The 13,736-nt window shown below is 40.9% G+C and overlaps 1 protein-coding gene across 1 annotated transcript in view; it reads left to right on the top strand.

The window, feature by feature from the left end:
• LOC138437849 (antigen WC1.1-like) overlaps nt 1-13,736 on the top strand; it is a 56,218-nt gene that overhangs the window by 18,578 nt on the left and 23,904 nt on the right. Inside the window, exons 3-4 of the mRNA XM_069585820.1 lie at nt 1,137-1,445; nt 1,534-1,842. Coding sequence (XP_069441921.1) covers nt 1,137-1,445; nt 1,534-1,842 — 618 coding nt within the window. The remainder of the gene's footprint in view (nt 1-1,136; nt 1,446-1,533; nt 1,843-13,736) is intronic.

Consider the following 13,736-nt stretch of genomic DNA (forward strand, 5'->3'; position numbering starts at 1 on the left):
CCTGTTTAACTCATCCCACCTCACTCCCTACAGAAGTTCTTCCCTTCAAGAGTCTCCTTTCCATCTATTTGTAGCTCTTAAGATTGTTTCTTCTTTTGTGCATTGGGGGAAATGGGAAAGGGTAGCACTGTTAGGTGGAAAATGGGAGGAGCACAGGTGATAATAGGTGTTAAAATCTTGCTGAACAGGTATTTGATTTCCAAACCTATGTTTCACCCCTATTGAGTCTTTTGCAATTTAGAAATCACTAAAAAATATATGGCTTGTTTGCTCTCTGCTCTCTTCCTTTCACTATACGTTTTTATAGCTTGCTGGCTTCTTATCTCAGAAATCCAAATAAGAAAGGCATGTTCAGTTGGCATATAGATAGGGTAAGAATACATCAAATTCTTATCACTCTTTACATTTGCTAAGTATCTCATGTCTAGTATGAAATAATCAACTAACTCAGTTGTCTGGCATAATCCCACTGAGACTTCACTTTCAGCTGTGTTCATAAATCCTAGGTCTTTAAGAAAGATGGCTAGGACCATTCCCTCCTTCTCCTATGACTCTCTGAGCTTTCATCATTTCCATACATTTCTGTGAGCAATTTCTTTCACAATTAAATTACCTAATTGTGACCTAATGCCTGTATCAGATCCAGCCTGCATGATGTTCCCTGTCCTCAGTGACTTGAATATTGGCTCCGAGAGAAAACTGGCCAGAATTCTAGCCCCAGAAATATCAGGATGACCTTCCAAACTTCTCTGACTCTTAGGCCTCTAACCTCTTGAATCCCATGGACCTTTTTCACTCTCACTTCAGCTCTGCACCCATGTTTGAATGACTACCACTGTGCAGTTTCTTTGGGCACTGTAGTTTCCAGCCCCCCAGATAGGAATTAACATTCCTAACCAATATATATTCTCAGGATTCAGCCATTTCGAACTGACCCTGCAATCCTTCTGGATATCTCTTCAGAAACTTGCTCATGAAAATGCAATTTGACAATGACAGTCAAATTCTCTCTTCTTATCCCCTGTTATTCCGCTGCTGGAAAGAAAAGCTTTCCCAGCATTGCCTGTGAGGTGTTGTTTCCAATTGTCAAGCCAGTTTCATGAACACTCACTGGGTTTGTTCTTTGTTTCTCATAGGATTTGTGCGTCTGGCTGGAGGGGGTGGACCCTGCTCAGGGCGAGTAGAAGTGCATTCTGGAGAAGCCTGGACCCCAGTGTCTGATGGAAACTTCACACTCCCCACTGCCCAAGTCATCTGTGCAGAGCTGGGGTGTGGCAAGGCTGTGTCTGTCCTGGGACAATTACCCTTCAGAGAGTCCAATGGCCGGGTCTGGGCTGAAGAGTTCAGGTGTGAGGGGGAGGAGCCTGAGCTCCGGGTCTGCCCCAGAGTGCCCTGTCCAGGGGGCACTTGTCACCACAGTGGAGCTGTTCAGGTTGCCTGTTCAGGTGAGATGCATGGCAAGACTTAACATCCACGTACAATCAGTTCAGCTAAAAAAAAAGACTTTGCTGAAATCCTGTCTTTTTCTATTAGTGTACACAGACATCCGGCTTATGAAAAATGGCTCCTCTCAGTGTGAGGGGCAGGTGGAGATGAACATTTCTGGACGATGGAGAGCGCTCTGTGCCTCCCACTGGAGTCTGGCCAATGCCAATGCTGTCTGTCGTCAGCTCGGCTGTGGAGTCGCCATCTCCACCCCAAACAGAGCAGAAGGAAGTGATCAACTCTGGAAAGCCCGATTTCACTGCTCAGGGACTGAGTCCTTCCTGTGGAAATGCCCTGTGACTGCCCTGGGTGTTCCTGACTGTTCCCGTGGCAACACGGCGTCTGTGATCTGCTCAGGTAAGAGAGGGAAGGGCTACTATACTTAGGATGCTCCTGGAGTGAAATGTCCCCAGAGCAGAGAGTAAGGGAAAACAGGCTTAAAAAGGAAGATATTCTGTAGTGAAATGTTTATTCTTGTTACTGAACTCAGGTTTCAGCTGGTCATTACTCAAGAATCCAATACTGAGAGAAAAGTGTGGGGTAAAATTAAAGACAGCTTTATTAAGTAAAGCAGCAGTTCTGGGGAGACAGAAGGCTAATGTACCAAGAACCAGCTCTTACTTGCAGATCAGGGCCAGGAGTTTTTAAATGGGAATTTCACAAGTGCACAGGTGGAGGTTTTGTCAGGTCTGACAAAATGTGGTCCACTACAGAAGGGAATCACAAACCACTTCAGTATTCTTGCCTTGAAAGCCCCATGAACAGTATGAAAAGGCAAAAAGATAGGAGACTGAAAGATGAACTCCCCAGGTCGGCAGGTGCCCAATATGCTACTGGGGATCAGTGGAGAAATAACTCCAGAAAGAATGAAGAGATGGAGCCAAAGCAGAAACAACACACAGTAGTGGATGTGACTGGTGATGGAAGCAAGGTCTGATGCTGTAAAGAGCAATACTGCATAGGAACCTGGAATGTTAGGTCCATGAATCAAGGCAAATTGGAAGTAGTCAAACAGGAGATGGCAAGAGTGAACGTCGACATTCTAGGAATCAGTGAACTAAGATGGCCTGGAATGGGTGAATTTAACTCAGATGACCATTGTATCTACTACTGTGGGCAGGAATCCCTCAGAAGAAATGGAGTAGCCATCATGGTCAACAAAAGAGTCCTAAACACAGTACTTGGATGCAATCTCAAAAATGACAGAATGATCTCAGTTCATTTCCAAGGCAAACCATTTAATATCACGGTCATCCAAGTCTATGCCCCAATCAGGAACACTGAAGAATCTGACGTTGAAAGGTTCTATGAAGCACCTATGAGACCCTCTATAACTAACAACAACAAAAAAGATGTCCTTTTCATTATAGGAGACTGGAATGCAAAAGTAGGAAGTCAAGAGACATGTGGAATAGCAGGTAAATTTGGAGTACAAAATGGAGTGCAAAATGAAGCAGGACAAAGGCTAACAGAGTTTTGCCAAGAGAACACACTGGTCATAGCAAACACCCTCTTCCAACATCACAAGAGAAGACTCTACACATGGACATCACCAGATGGTCAACACCGAAATCATATTGATTATATTCTTTGCATCCAAAGATGGAAAAGCTCTATATAGCCAGCAAAAACAAGACTGAGAGCCGACTGTGGCTCAGATCATGAACTCCTTATTGGAAAATTTAGACTTAAAGTGAAGAAAGTAGGCAAAACCACTAGACCATTCAGGTATGACCTAAATCAAATCCCTTATGATTATACAGCGGAAGTGAGAAATAGCTTTAAGGGACTAGATCTGATAGAGTACCTGATGAACTATGGATGGAGGTTCATGACATTGTACAGGAGGCAGTGAGAAAGACCATCCCCAAGGGAAAAAAAATGCCAAAAAGCAAAATGGCTGTCTCAGGAGGCCTTGCAAATAGCTGAGAAAAGCAGAGAAGCAAAAAGCAAAGGAGAAAAGGAAAGATATAAGGATCTGAATGCAGAGTTCCAAAGAATAGCAAGGAGAGATAAGAAAGCCTTCCTCAGTGATCAGTGCAAAGAAACAGAGGAAAGCAATAGAATGGGAAAGACTAGAGATCTCTTCAAGGAAATTAGAGATACCAAGGCAAAATTTTCAAAGATGGGCACGACAAATGACAGAAATGTTATGGGTCTACCAGAAGCAGAAGATATTAAGAAGAGGTGGCAAGAATACACAGAAGAACTATACAAAAAGATCTTCATGACCCAGATAACCAATATGGTGTGTTCACTCACCTAGAGCCAGACATCCTGGAATGCGAAGTCAAATGGGCCTTAAGAAGCATCACTATGAATAAAGCTAGTGGAGGTGATGGATTCCGGTTGAGCTCTTTCAAATTCTAAAAGGTGATGCTGTGAAAGTGCTACACTCAATATGCCAGCAAATTTGTAAAATTCAGCAGTGGCCACAGGACTGGAAAATGTCATTTTTCATTCCAGTCCCAAAGAAAGGCAATGACAAAGAACACTCAAATTAAAGCACAGTTGTACTCATCTCACACACTAGTAAAGTAATGCTCAAAATTCTCCAAGTCAGGCTTCAACAGTACATGGACCATGAAATTTCAGATGTTCAAGCTGGATTTAGAAATGGCAGAGGAAACAGAGATCAAATTGCTACATTCACTGGATCATCAAGAAAGCAAGAGAGTTCCAGAAAAACATCTACTTCTGCTTTATTGAATATGCTAAAGCCTTTGACTGCGTGGATCACAACAAACTGTAGAAAATTCTTCAAGAGATAGGAATACCGGACCACCTTATCTGCCTCTTGAGAAATCTGTATGCAGGTCAGGAAGCAACAGTTAGAGCTGGACATGGAACAACAGATGGATTCCAAATAGGGAAAGGAGTATGTCAAGGCTGTATATTGTCACCCTGCTTATTTAACTTATACACAGAGTACGTCAAGCTAAACGTAGGGTTGAATCAAGCACAAGCTGGAATTCTGGTGGCTGAGATGGTAAAGCATCTGTCTGCAATGCAGGAGACCTGGGTTCCATCCCTGAGTCAGGAAGATCCCCTGGAGAAGGAAATGACAGCCCACTCCAGTACTCTTGCCTGGAAAATCCCATGAACGGAGGAGCCTGATAGGCTACAGCCCGTGGGGTTGCCAAGAGTCGGACATGACTGAGCGATGTCACTTTCACTTTCAAACTATTCTTATTTTTTCCTATTTGACTGTTTTCCTTTGTTTCTGATTTTTGTTCATTTCTGTGATTAAATTTATTCTTTAATTAGGTTTTTCTACAAACGGAGACAGGTGGAGGACATGGGGGTGGTCTGTCCTGAGAAGGCTCTGTAAGGTCCTGCTCCATAACATTCTCATTGTTCACTCATTTTTTCAGGGGAAAAAAGTGTTAAGAAATGCTAAGAAGTGCTATGTCAGGGAAAGAAATGCCTAGATGAATACTATTTTTTTATGAAACATTATTATTTAAGGATAATAATAGAGAACAAAGTACAAACAATAAGTGTATACCTAGGTCATGTTCCCCAACCCAGATCTACAAAGAGAACATTCACAGCACCACAGAATCACTATTGCCTCCCAATAGCCGTGTCCTCCTCCTCTCCAGGGAAGACTGCTTACCTAAGACTTGTACTGCCATAGAATATTTTCTCAGTGTGTGAACTTTATGTAAAACCATACAGTATGTTTTCTTTTGAGTCTAATTTCTTTGACTCCAAACTGTGTTTGAGATTCACTCATGATGTTGTTTATGGCAACATTTTTATTCACTTTTATTATTATATAGTATTCCTTTGAATAACCACATGATCCATTCAAGTAATGGCAGAGATTTGAATTTATTTCCAGTTCTTGACTATTACAAATGCAATGGTGCAAATTACCATGATGCTGACTTTCAGCAAAAGTATTTATTATGATTTTTGTGTGTTTAATCCTTGGTCTTATATTTTTATTTTCTTAATGGTATGCTGTACTTCAATGAGCCAAGTTACTCATCTTAGGTTTGACTTATCAACTTTTTTTCTGTCCATGTAGTGGTCCTCAGTCAGTCAGTTCAGTTCAATCGCTCAGCCATGTCTGACTCTTTGCAACCCCATGGACTGCAGCATGCCAAGCTTTCCTGTCCTTCACCATCTCCTGGAGCTTGCTCAATCTCATATCTATTGAGTCACTGATAACATCCAATCATCTCATCCTTTGTCATCCCCTTCTCCCCCTGCCTTCAATCTTTCTCAGCATCAGAGTCTTTACCAATGGGTCAGTTCTTCTTATCATGTGGCCAAAGAATTGGGCTTCAGCTTCAGTATCAGTCTTTCCAATGAATATTCAGGATTGATTTCCTTTAGGATTGACTGATCTCTTTGCGGTCAAAGGGACTCTCAAGCATTTCTCCAACACCACAGTTCAAAAGCATCAATTCTTCGGCGCTCAGCTTTCTTTATGGTCCAACTCTCACATGCATACATGACTACTGGAGAAACCAAAGCTTTGTTGGACCTTCGTTGGCAAAGTAATGTCTCTACTTTTTAATATGCTATGTAGGTTGGTCATAGCTTTTCTTACAAGGAGCAAGAGTCTTTTAATTTCATGGCTGCAGTCACAATCTGCAGTGATTTTGGAGCCCAAGAAAAGAACGTCTCTCACTGTTACCACTGTTTCCCCATATATTTGCATGAAGTGATGGGAACAAATGCCATGATCTTCGTTTTTTGAATGTTGCGTTTTAAGCCAACATTTTCAGTCACCTCTTTCACTTACATCAAGAAGTCCTTTAATTCCTCTTCAGTTTCTGCCATAAGGGTGGCATCATCTGCATATCTGAGATTATTGATATTTCTGTCAGCAATCTTGATTCCAGGTTGTACTTCATCCAGCCTGGCATTTCGCATGATGTACTCTGCATATAAGTTAAATAAGTAGAGTAACAATATACAGCCTTGAAGTACTCCTTTCTCAATTTTGAACCAGTCCATTTTTCCAGTCCACAGAGCTCCTTTTATTCTTCTGAAAAGAACTTTGTCTACTCCAAAATCACAAAAATGTTCTCTGAGAATATCTCACAGAAGTGTAATTATTTTTCCTTTGCATATAATTGTACATTGCTTCTAGGATTGATATCTCTGTAGGATAAGGGTCAAGTGTCCTGTTTTCATATGGGCATCCAGTTGAATCTGAATCTTTTTTCTGAAAAGACTATTCCCCACTGCAGTGTCAGCTTTGTGATAAGTGAAAGAGCACATATGTCTGGGTACTTCTTTTAGAGTCTGTTCTGTCCCACTATATCATTTGTCTATCCTTGCACCTGTTCTACACTTTCTCAATTATTGTAACTTCAATAAGTCTTGAACCTTCTCTGGTGACTCAGATGGTAAAGAATCTGCCTGCAATGTGGGAGACCTGGATTTGATCCCTAGGTTGGGAAGATCCCCTCGAGAAGGCCATGGCAACCCACTTCAGTATTCTTGCCTGGAGAACCGTCATGGACAAAGGAGCCTGGTGGGGTTCAGTCTGTTTGGTCACAAAGAGTTTGACATGACTGAGTGACTAAGCACACATAGCAAGTCTGAGTTCAGTTCAGTCACTCAGTCATGTTTGACCTTTTGCGACCCCATGGACTGCAGCATGCCAGGCCTCCCTGTCCATCACCAACTCCCGGTGTTTACTCAAACTCCTGTACATCGAGTCGATGATGGCATCCAACTACCTTATCCTCTGTCGTTCCCTCCTTCTCCTGCCTTCAATCTTTCCCAGTATCAGAGTCTTTCCCAATAAGTCAGTTCTTTGCATCAGGTGGCCAAAGTATGGAAGTTTCAGCTTCATTATCAGTCCTTCCAATGAATATTCAGGACTGATTTCATTTAGGATTGACTGGTTGGATCTCCTTGCAGTCCAAGGAACTCTCAAGAGTCTTCTCCAATACTACAGTTCAAAAGCATCAATTTTTCAGTGCTCAGCTTGGCCCAACTCTCACATCCACATAGGCTGGAAAAACCATTGCTTTGACCAGACAGACTTTTGTTGGCAAAGCAATGTCTCTGCTTTTTAATATGCTGTCTAAATTGGTCATAACTTTTCTTCCAAGGAGTAAGAATCTTTTAATTGCATGGCTGCAGTCACCATCTGCAATGATTTTGGAGCCCCCAAAAGTAAAGTCTCTCAGTGTTTCCATTGTTTCCCCATCTATTTGCCATGAAGTGATGGGACTGGATGCCATGATCTTAGTTTTCTGAATGTTGAGTTTTAAGCCAACTTTTTCCGCTCTCCTCTTTCACTTTCATCAAGAGTCTCTTTAGTTCTTCTTCACTTTCTGCCATAAGGGTGGTGTCATCTGCATTTCTGAGGTTACTGATATTTCTCCCAGCAATCTTGATTCCTAAGTAACTTTAATTTAAAGAAGTTATGTTGTTGTTTCTCTTGCCAGCTGTTTAGGTCATTCTTGGGTTATGTATTTTGTATACATTTTTGAGCTGAAGCTCCAGTACTTTGGCCACCTGGGGTGAAGAGCTGACTCATTTGAAAAGACCTTGTTGCTGGGAAAGATTGAAATTGGAAGGAGAAGATGACAGAGGATGAGATGGTTGGATCGCATCACTGACTCAATGGACGTGAGTTTGAGTGAACTCTGGGAGTTGGTGATGGACAGGGAGGCCTGATATGTTGCAGTCCATGGGGCTGCAGAGTTGCACATGACTGAGTGACTGAACAATAACATAAATTTTGAATCAGCTTGTCATGTTTCAAACACGCAAAAGCATAAGGGAATTTGATTGCAGTTAGATTTAATCTGTATATAAATTTGAGAATTATTGACTTTGACAGCACTGAGTTTCCAAATTCATTGGAAAAATATATTCCTTCATTCTGTTAGGTCTTGAATTTCTCTCAAATGTTTTGCACATCTTTAACTAGGTTTTCTCCTAGGCATTTTACGGGTTTGATGTTATTCAGTCAGTCACTTCAGTCACTCAGTCGTGTCTGACTCTCTGCGACCCCGTGGACTGCAGCACACCAGGCCTCCTTGTCCATCACCAATTCCTGGATTCCTCTCAAACTCATGTCCATCGAGTCAGTGATGCCACACAACCATCCTATCCTATGTCATCTCCTTCTCCTCCTGCCCTCAATCTTTCCCAGCATCAAGGTCTTTTCAAATGAGTCAGCTCGTCACATCAGGGGGCCAAAGTATTGGAGTTTCAGCATCAACATCAGTCCTTCCAATGAACACCCAGGACTGATCTTCTCTAGGATGGACTGGTTGGATCTCCTTGCAGTCCAAGGGAATTTCAAGAGTCTTCCCCAACACCACAGTTCAAAAACATCAATTCTTCGGTGCTCAGCTTTCTTTATAGTCCAACTCTCACATCCATACATGACCCCTGGAAAAATCATAGCCTTGACCAGATGGACTTTTGTTGGCAAAATAATGTCTCTGCTTTTTAATATGCTGTCTAGGTTGGTCATAACTTTCCATCCAAGGGATAAGTGTCTTTTAATTTCATGGCTGCAGTCACCATCTAAGTGATTTTGGAGCCCCCAAAATAAAATCAGCCACTGTTTCCAGTGTTTCCCCATCTATTTGCCATGAAGTGATGAGACCAGACTCCATGATCTTAGTTTTCTAGATGTTGAGCTTTAAGCCAACCTTTTCACTCTCCTTTTTCACTTTCATCAAGAGGCTGTTCAGTTCTTCTTCACTTTCTGCCATAAGGGTGGTGTCATCTGCATATCTGAGGTTATTAATATTTCTCATGGCAATCTTGATTCCAGCTTGTGCTTCACCCAACCCAGCATTTTGCATGATGTACTCTGCATATAAGTTAAATAAGCATGGTGTGACTATACAGCCTTGACGTACTCCTTTTCCTATTTGGAACCAGTCTGTTGTTCCACATCCAGTTCTAACTGTTGCTTCCTGACCTGCAGACAGATTTCTCAAGAGGCAGGTCAGGTGATCTGGCATTCCCATCTCTTAAAGAATTTTCTACAGTTTGTTGTGATCCACACAGTCAAAGGCTTTGGCATAGTCAATAAAGCAGAAATAAATGTGTTTCTGGAACTCTCTTGCTTTTTCGATGACCCAGTGGATGTTGGCAATTTGATCTCTGGTTCCTCTGCCTTTTCTAAATGCAGCTTGAACATCTGAAAGTTCATGGTTCATGTTTTGTTGAAGCCCAGTTTGGAGAATTTTGAGCATTACTTTACTAGCATTGAGATGAGTGCAATTGTGCAATAGTATGAGCATTCTTTGGCATTGCCTTTCTTTGGGATTGGAATGAAAACTGACCTTTTCCTGTGCTATGGGCACTGCTGAGTTTTCCAAATTTGCTGGCATATTGAGTGTAGCACTTTCACAGCATCATCTTTTAGGATTTGAAAGAACTCAACTGGAATTCCATCACCTCCACTATCTTTGTTCATAGTGATGCTTCTTAGGTCCACTTGACTTCACATTCCAGGATGTCTGGCTCTAGGTGAGTGATCACACCATTGTGATTATCTTGGTCATGAAGATCTTTTTTGTACCATTCTTCTGTGTATTTGTGCCACCTCTTCTTAATATTTTCTGCTTCTGTTAGGTCCCTACCATTTGTGTCCTTTATTGAGCCAATCATTGCATGAAATATTCCCTTGGGATCTCTCATTTTCTTGAAGAGATCTCTAGTCTTTCTCATTCTATTGTTTTCCTCTGTTTCTTTGCACTGATCACTGAGGAAGGCTTTCTTATCTCTTCTTGCTATTCTTTGGAACTCTGCATTCAAATGGGTATATGTTTCCTATTTCTTTTTCTTTTCTTCTTTTCACAGCTACTTGTAAGGCCTCCTGAGACAGCCATTTTGCTTTTTGGCATTTCTTTTTTTTTGGGAATCATCTTTCTCACTGCCTTCTGTACAATGTCACAAACCTCCACCCATAGTTCATCAGGCACTCTGTCTATCAGATTTAGTCCCGTAAAGCCATTTCTCACTTCCACTGTGTAATCAAAAGGGATTTTATCTAGGTCATACTTGAATGGTCTAGTGCTTTTTCCTACTTTCTTCAATTTAAATCTGTGTCTGAATTGCCAATAAGGAGTTCATGATCTGAGCCACAGTCAGCTCCCAGTCTTTTTTTTTTTTTTTTTTTTTTGCTGACTGTATAGAGCTTCTCCATCTTTGGCTGCAAAGAATGTAATAAATCTGATTTCAGTATTGACTATCTTGTGATGTCCCCTTGTAGAGTTTTCTCTTGTGTTGTTGGAAGAGGGTGTTTGCTATGACCAGTGCATTCTCTTGGCAAAACTGTGTTAGCCTTTGTCCTGCTTCATTCTGTACTCCAAGGGCTAATTTGCCTGTTACTCCAGGTGCTTCTTGACCTCCTACTTTTGCATTCCAGTCTCCTATAATGAAAAGAATGTCATTTTTGGATGTTGGTTCCAGAGGGTCTTGTAGAGAACCATTCAACTTCAGCTTCTTCAGCATTACTGGTTGGGGCATAGACTGGGATTACCGTGATATTGAATGGTTTGCCTTGTAATGAACAGAGATCATTCTGTCGTTTTTGAGATTGCATCCAAGTAAGTACCACATTTCAGACTCTTTTTGTTGCCTATGATGGCTCCTCCATTTCTTGTGAGGGATTCTTGCCCACAGTAGTAGATAATGATCATCAGAGTTACATTCACCCATTCCAGTCCATTTTAGTTCACTGATTCCTAAACTGTTGACGTTCACTCTTGCCATCTCCTGTTTGACCACTTCCAATTTGCCTGATTCATGGACCTAACATTCCAGGTTCCTATGCAATATTGTTATTCACAGCATCAGACCTTGCTTCCGTCACCAGTCACATCCACTACTGGGTATTGTTTTTACTTTGGCTTCGTCTCTTTATTCTTTCTGGAGTTATTTCTCCATTGATCTCTAGTAGCCTATTGGGCACCTACAGACCTGGGGAGTATGTTATTAGTGTTAGTATTAGTTTAGTTAGTATTAGTGTGTCATTGATGTTATTCGTGTTTCCTTTGGTGAAGGATTTCTAGGAATAAGTTCTCTATGAACTGTACCTGGATTCCCCAAATGTTAGGTGAATATTTTCCTTTAATCCTTCTTTCTTACTTCCCTCTCTGTCTCTCACTGTAGTTTTCTCTCTCTTTCTCTCTCGCTCTAGCTTTCCCTCTCTCTCCTTCTTTGTCCCCCTCTTGCCCCATTTTCCCCTGAGTATGTAAAATCTTTTGGTATTAAGTTGCAGACATGATGTTCCTTTATCTCTCCCTCCCAACAACAACAACAACAACAACAAAATACTTCAGGGAATTTCCTTACATAACCACAGTTCAGTCAAAGCTTTAGAGATGTCAGCTCCAGATGACATGTAAGTGTAACCACATAAGAAACCCCAGAGATAGAACTGCCAAGTTGAATCGTTCCCAAATTACTGACCCAGGAAATCGTGAGTAAAATGAAAAAAAAAATTTCTTCAACTGCTAAGTTTGGGGGAAATTTTGTTATACAGTATTATTAAACAGGCACTTACCATATGACCAGCATTTCTAAATAGAGGAATATTTATCTTCTGATCTTGCATTTTACTATTTCTATTTTATGTTGATCTAATGTGCTGATACACGAGTTCTTAATTCAGTTATTAACTTTTACAGCTGTAGAATTTTCATTTGTTTTTGTTGTCATTTCTCTGCCAAGATACACATTGTGTTAATTAATTCTTTGAGAACTTTAATCATGGCTATTTAAATTCTCTGTCAGACTATAAAACTCCTAGAGGGAAACATAGGTAGAACACTGTTTGACATTAATTGCAACAAGATCTTTTTTGATTAACGTCCTAGAGTAAGGAAAATAAAAACAAAAATAAACAAGTAGGGGATAATTAAACTTAAAAGCTTTTGCATAGCAAAGGTAACCATAAACAGAACAAAAAGACAACTCTCAGAATAGGAGAAAATATTTTCAAATGAAGCAACTGACAAGGGATTAATCTTCAAAATACACAAACAACTCAATATCAGAAACCAAACAACTCAATGAAAAAATGGGAAAAAGACCTAAATAGACATTTTTCCAGATATACAGATGGCTAAAAAATACATGAAAAGATGTTCAACATCACTAATTATTAGAGAAATGCAAATCAAAACTACAGTCAGGTATTACTTCACATCAGTTAGAATGTCTATCATTAAAAAAATCTACAAACAATAAATGCTGGAGAGAATGCACAGAAAAGGGAATCCTCCTACATATGGGTATGTAAATTGGTACAATTACTATGGAGAGCAGTATGGAGGTTCCTCAAAAAACTAAAAATAGAACTATTGTAGGACTCAGCAATCCCACTCCTGGGCACTTACCTGGAGAAAATCATCATTCAAATGGGACACAGATGTATAGAACAGTCTTTTGGACTCTGCGGGAGAGGGAGAGGGTGGGATGATTTGGGAGAATTGCATTGAAACATGTATAATATCATATATGAAATGAGTCGCCAGACCAGGTTCAATGCATGATACTGGATGCTTGGGGCTGGTGCACTGGGACGACCCAGAGGGATGGTATGGGGAGGGAGGAGGGAGGGGGGTTCAGGATGGGGAACACGTGTATACTTGTGGCGGATACATGGTGATGTACGAGAAAACCAATACAATATTATAAAGTAATTAACCTGCAATTAAAATAAATAAATTTATTTTAAAAAAAGATGCATTCTTCCTGATGTTCTCTGCAGCACTATTTGCAACAGTCAGGACACAGAAGCAACCTAAATGTCCCTCACAGGAGGAATGGGTAGAGAAGACGTGATACATATATAAAATGGAATATTACTCAGCCATAAAGAGGAAAAAAGTTGTGTCATTTGCAGAGACACGGATAGACTTAGAGATTGTCATGTAAAGTAAATCAGAAAGAGAAAAACAAATATTGTATAACATCACTTACATGTGGAATCTAGAAAAATGGTAGAGATGAACTTACTGCAAAGCAGAAATAGAAACACCACATAGATAACAAAAATATGGATACTAAGAGGGAAAATGAAGAGCGGGATGGATTGGAGATTGGCATTTACATACTGTTGATGTGCTGTGCTTTGTCCTTAGTCCCTCAGTCGTGTCCAACTCTTTGTGACCCCATGGACTGTAGCCCACCAGGCTCCTCTGTCCATGGGGATTCTCTGGGATAGAACAGTGGAGTGGGTTGCCATGCCCTTCTCCAGGAGATCTTCCCAACCGAAGGATCAAACCCAGGTCTCCTGC

Source organism: Ovis canadensis, chromosome 3 (genome assembly GCF_042477335.2).
Source record: "Ovis canadensis isolate MfBH-ARS-UI-01 breed Bighorn chromosome 3, ARS-UI_OviCan_v2, whole genome shotgun sequence".
Classification (NCBI taxonomy): Eukaryota; Metazoa; Chordata; class Mammalia; order Artiodactyla; family Bovidae; genus Ovis; species Ovis canadensis.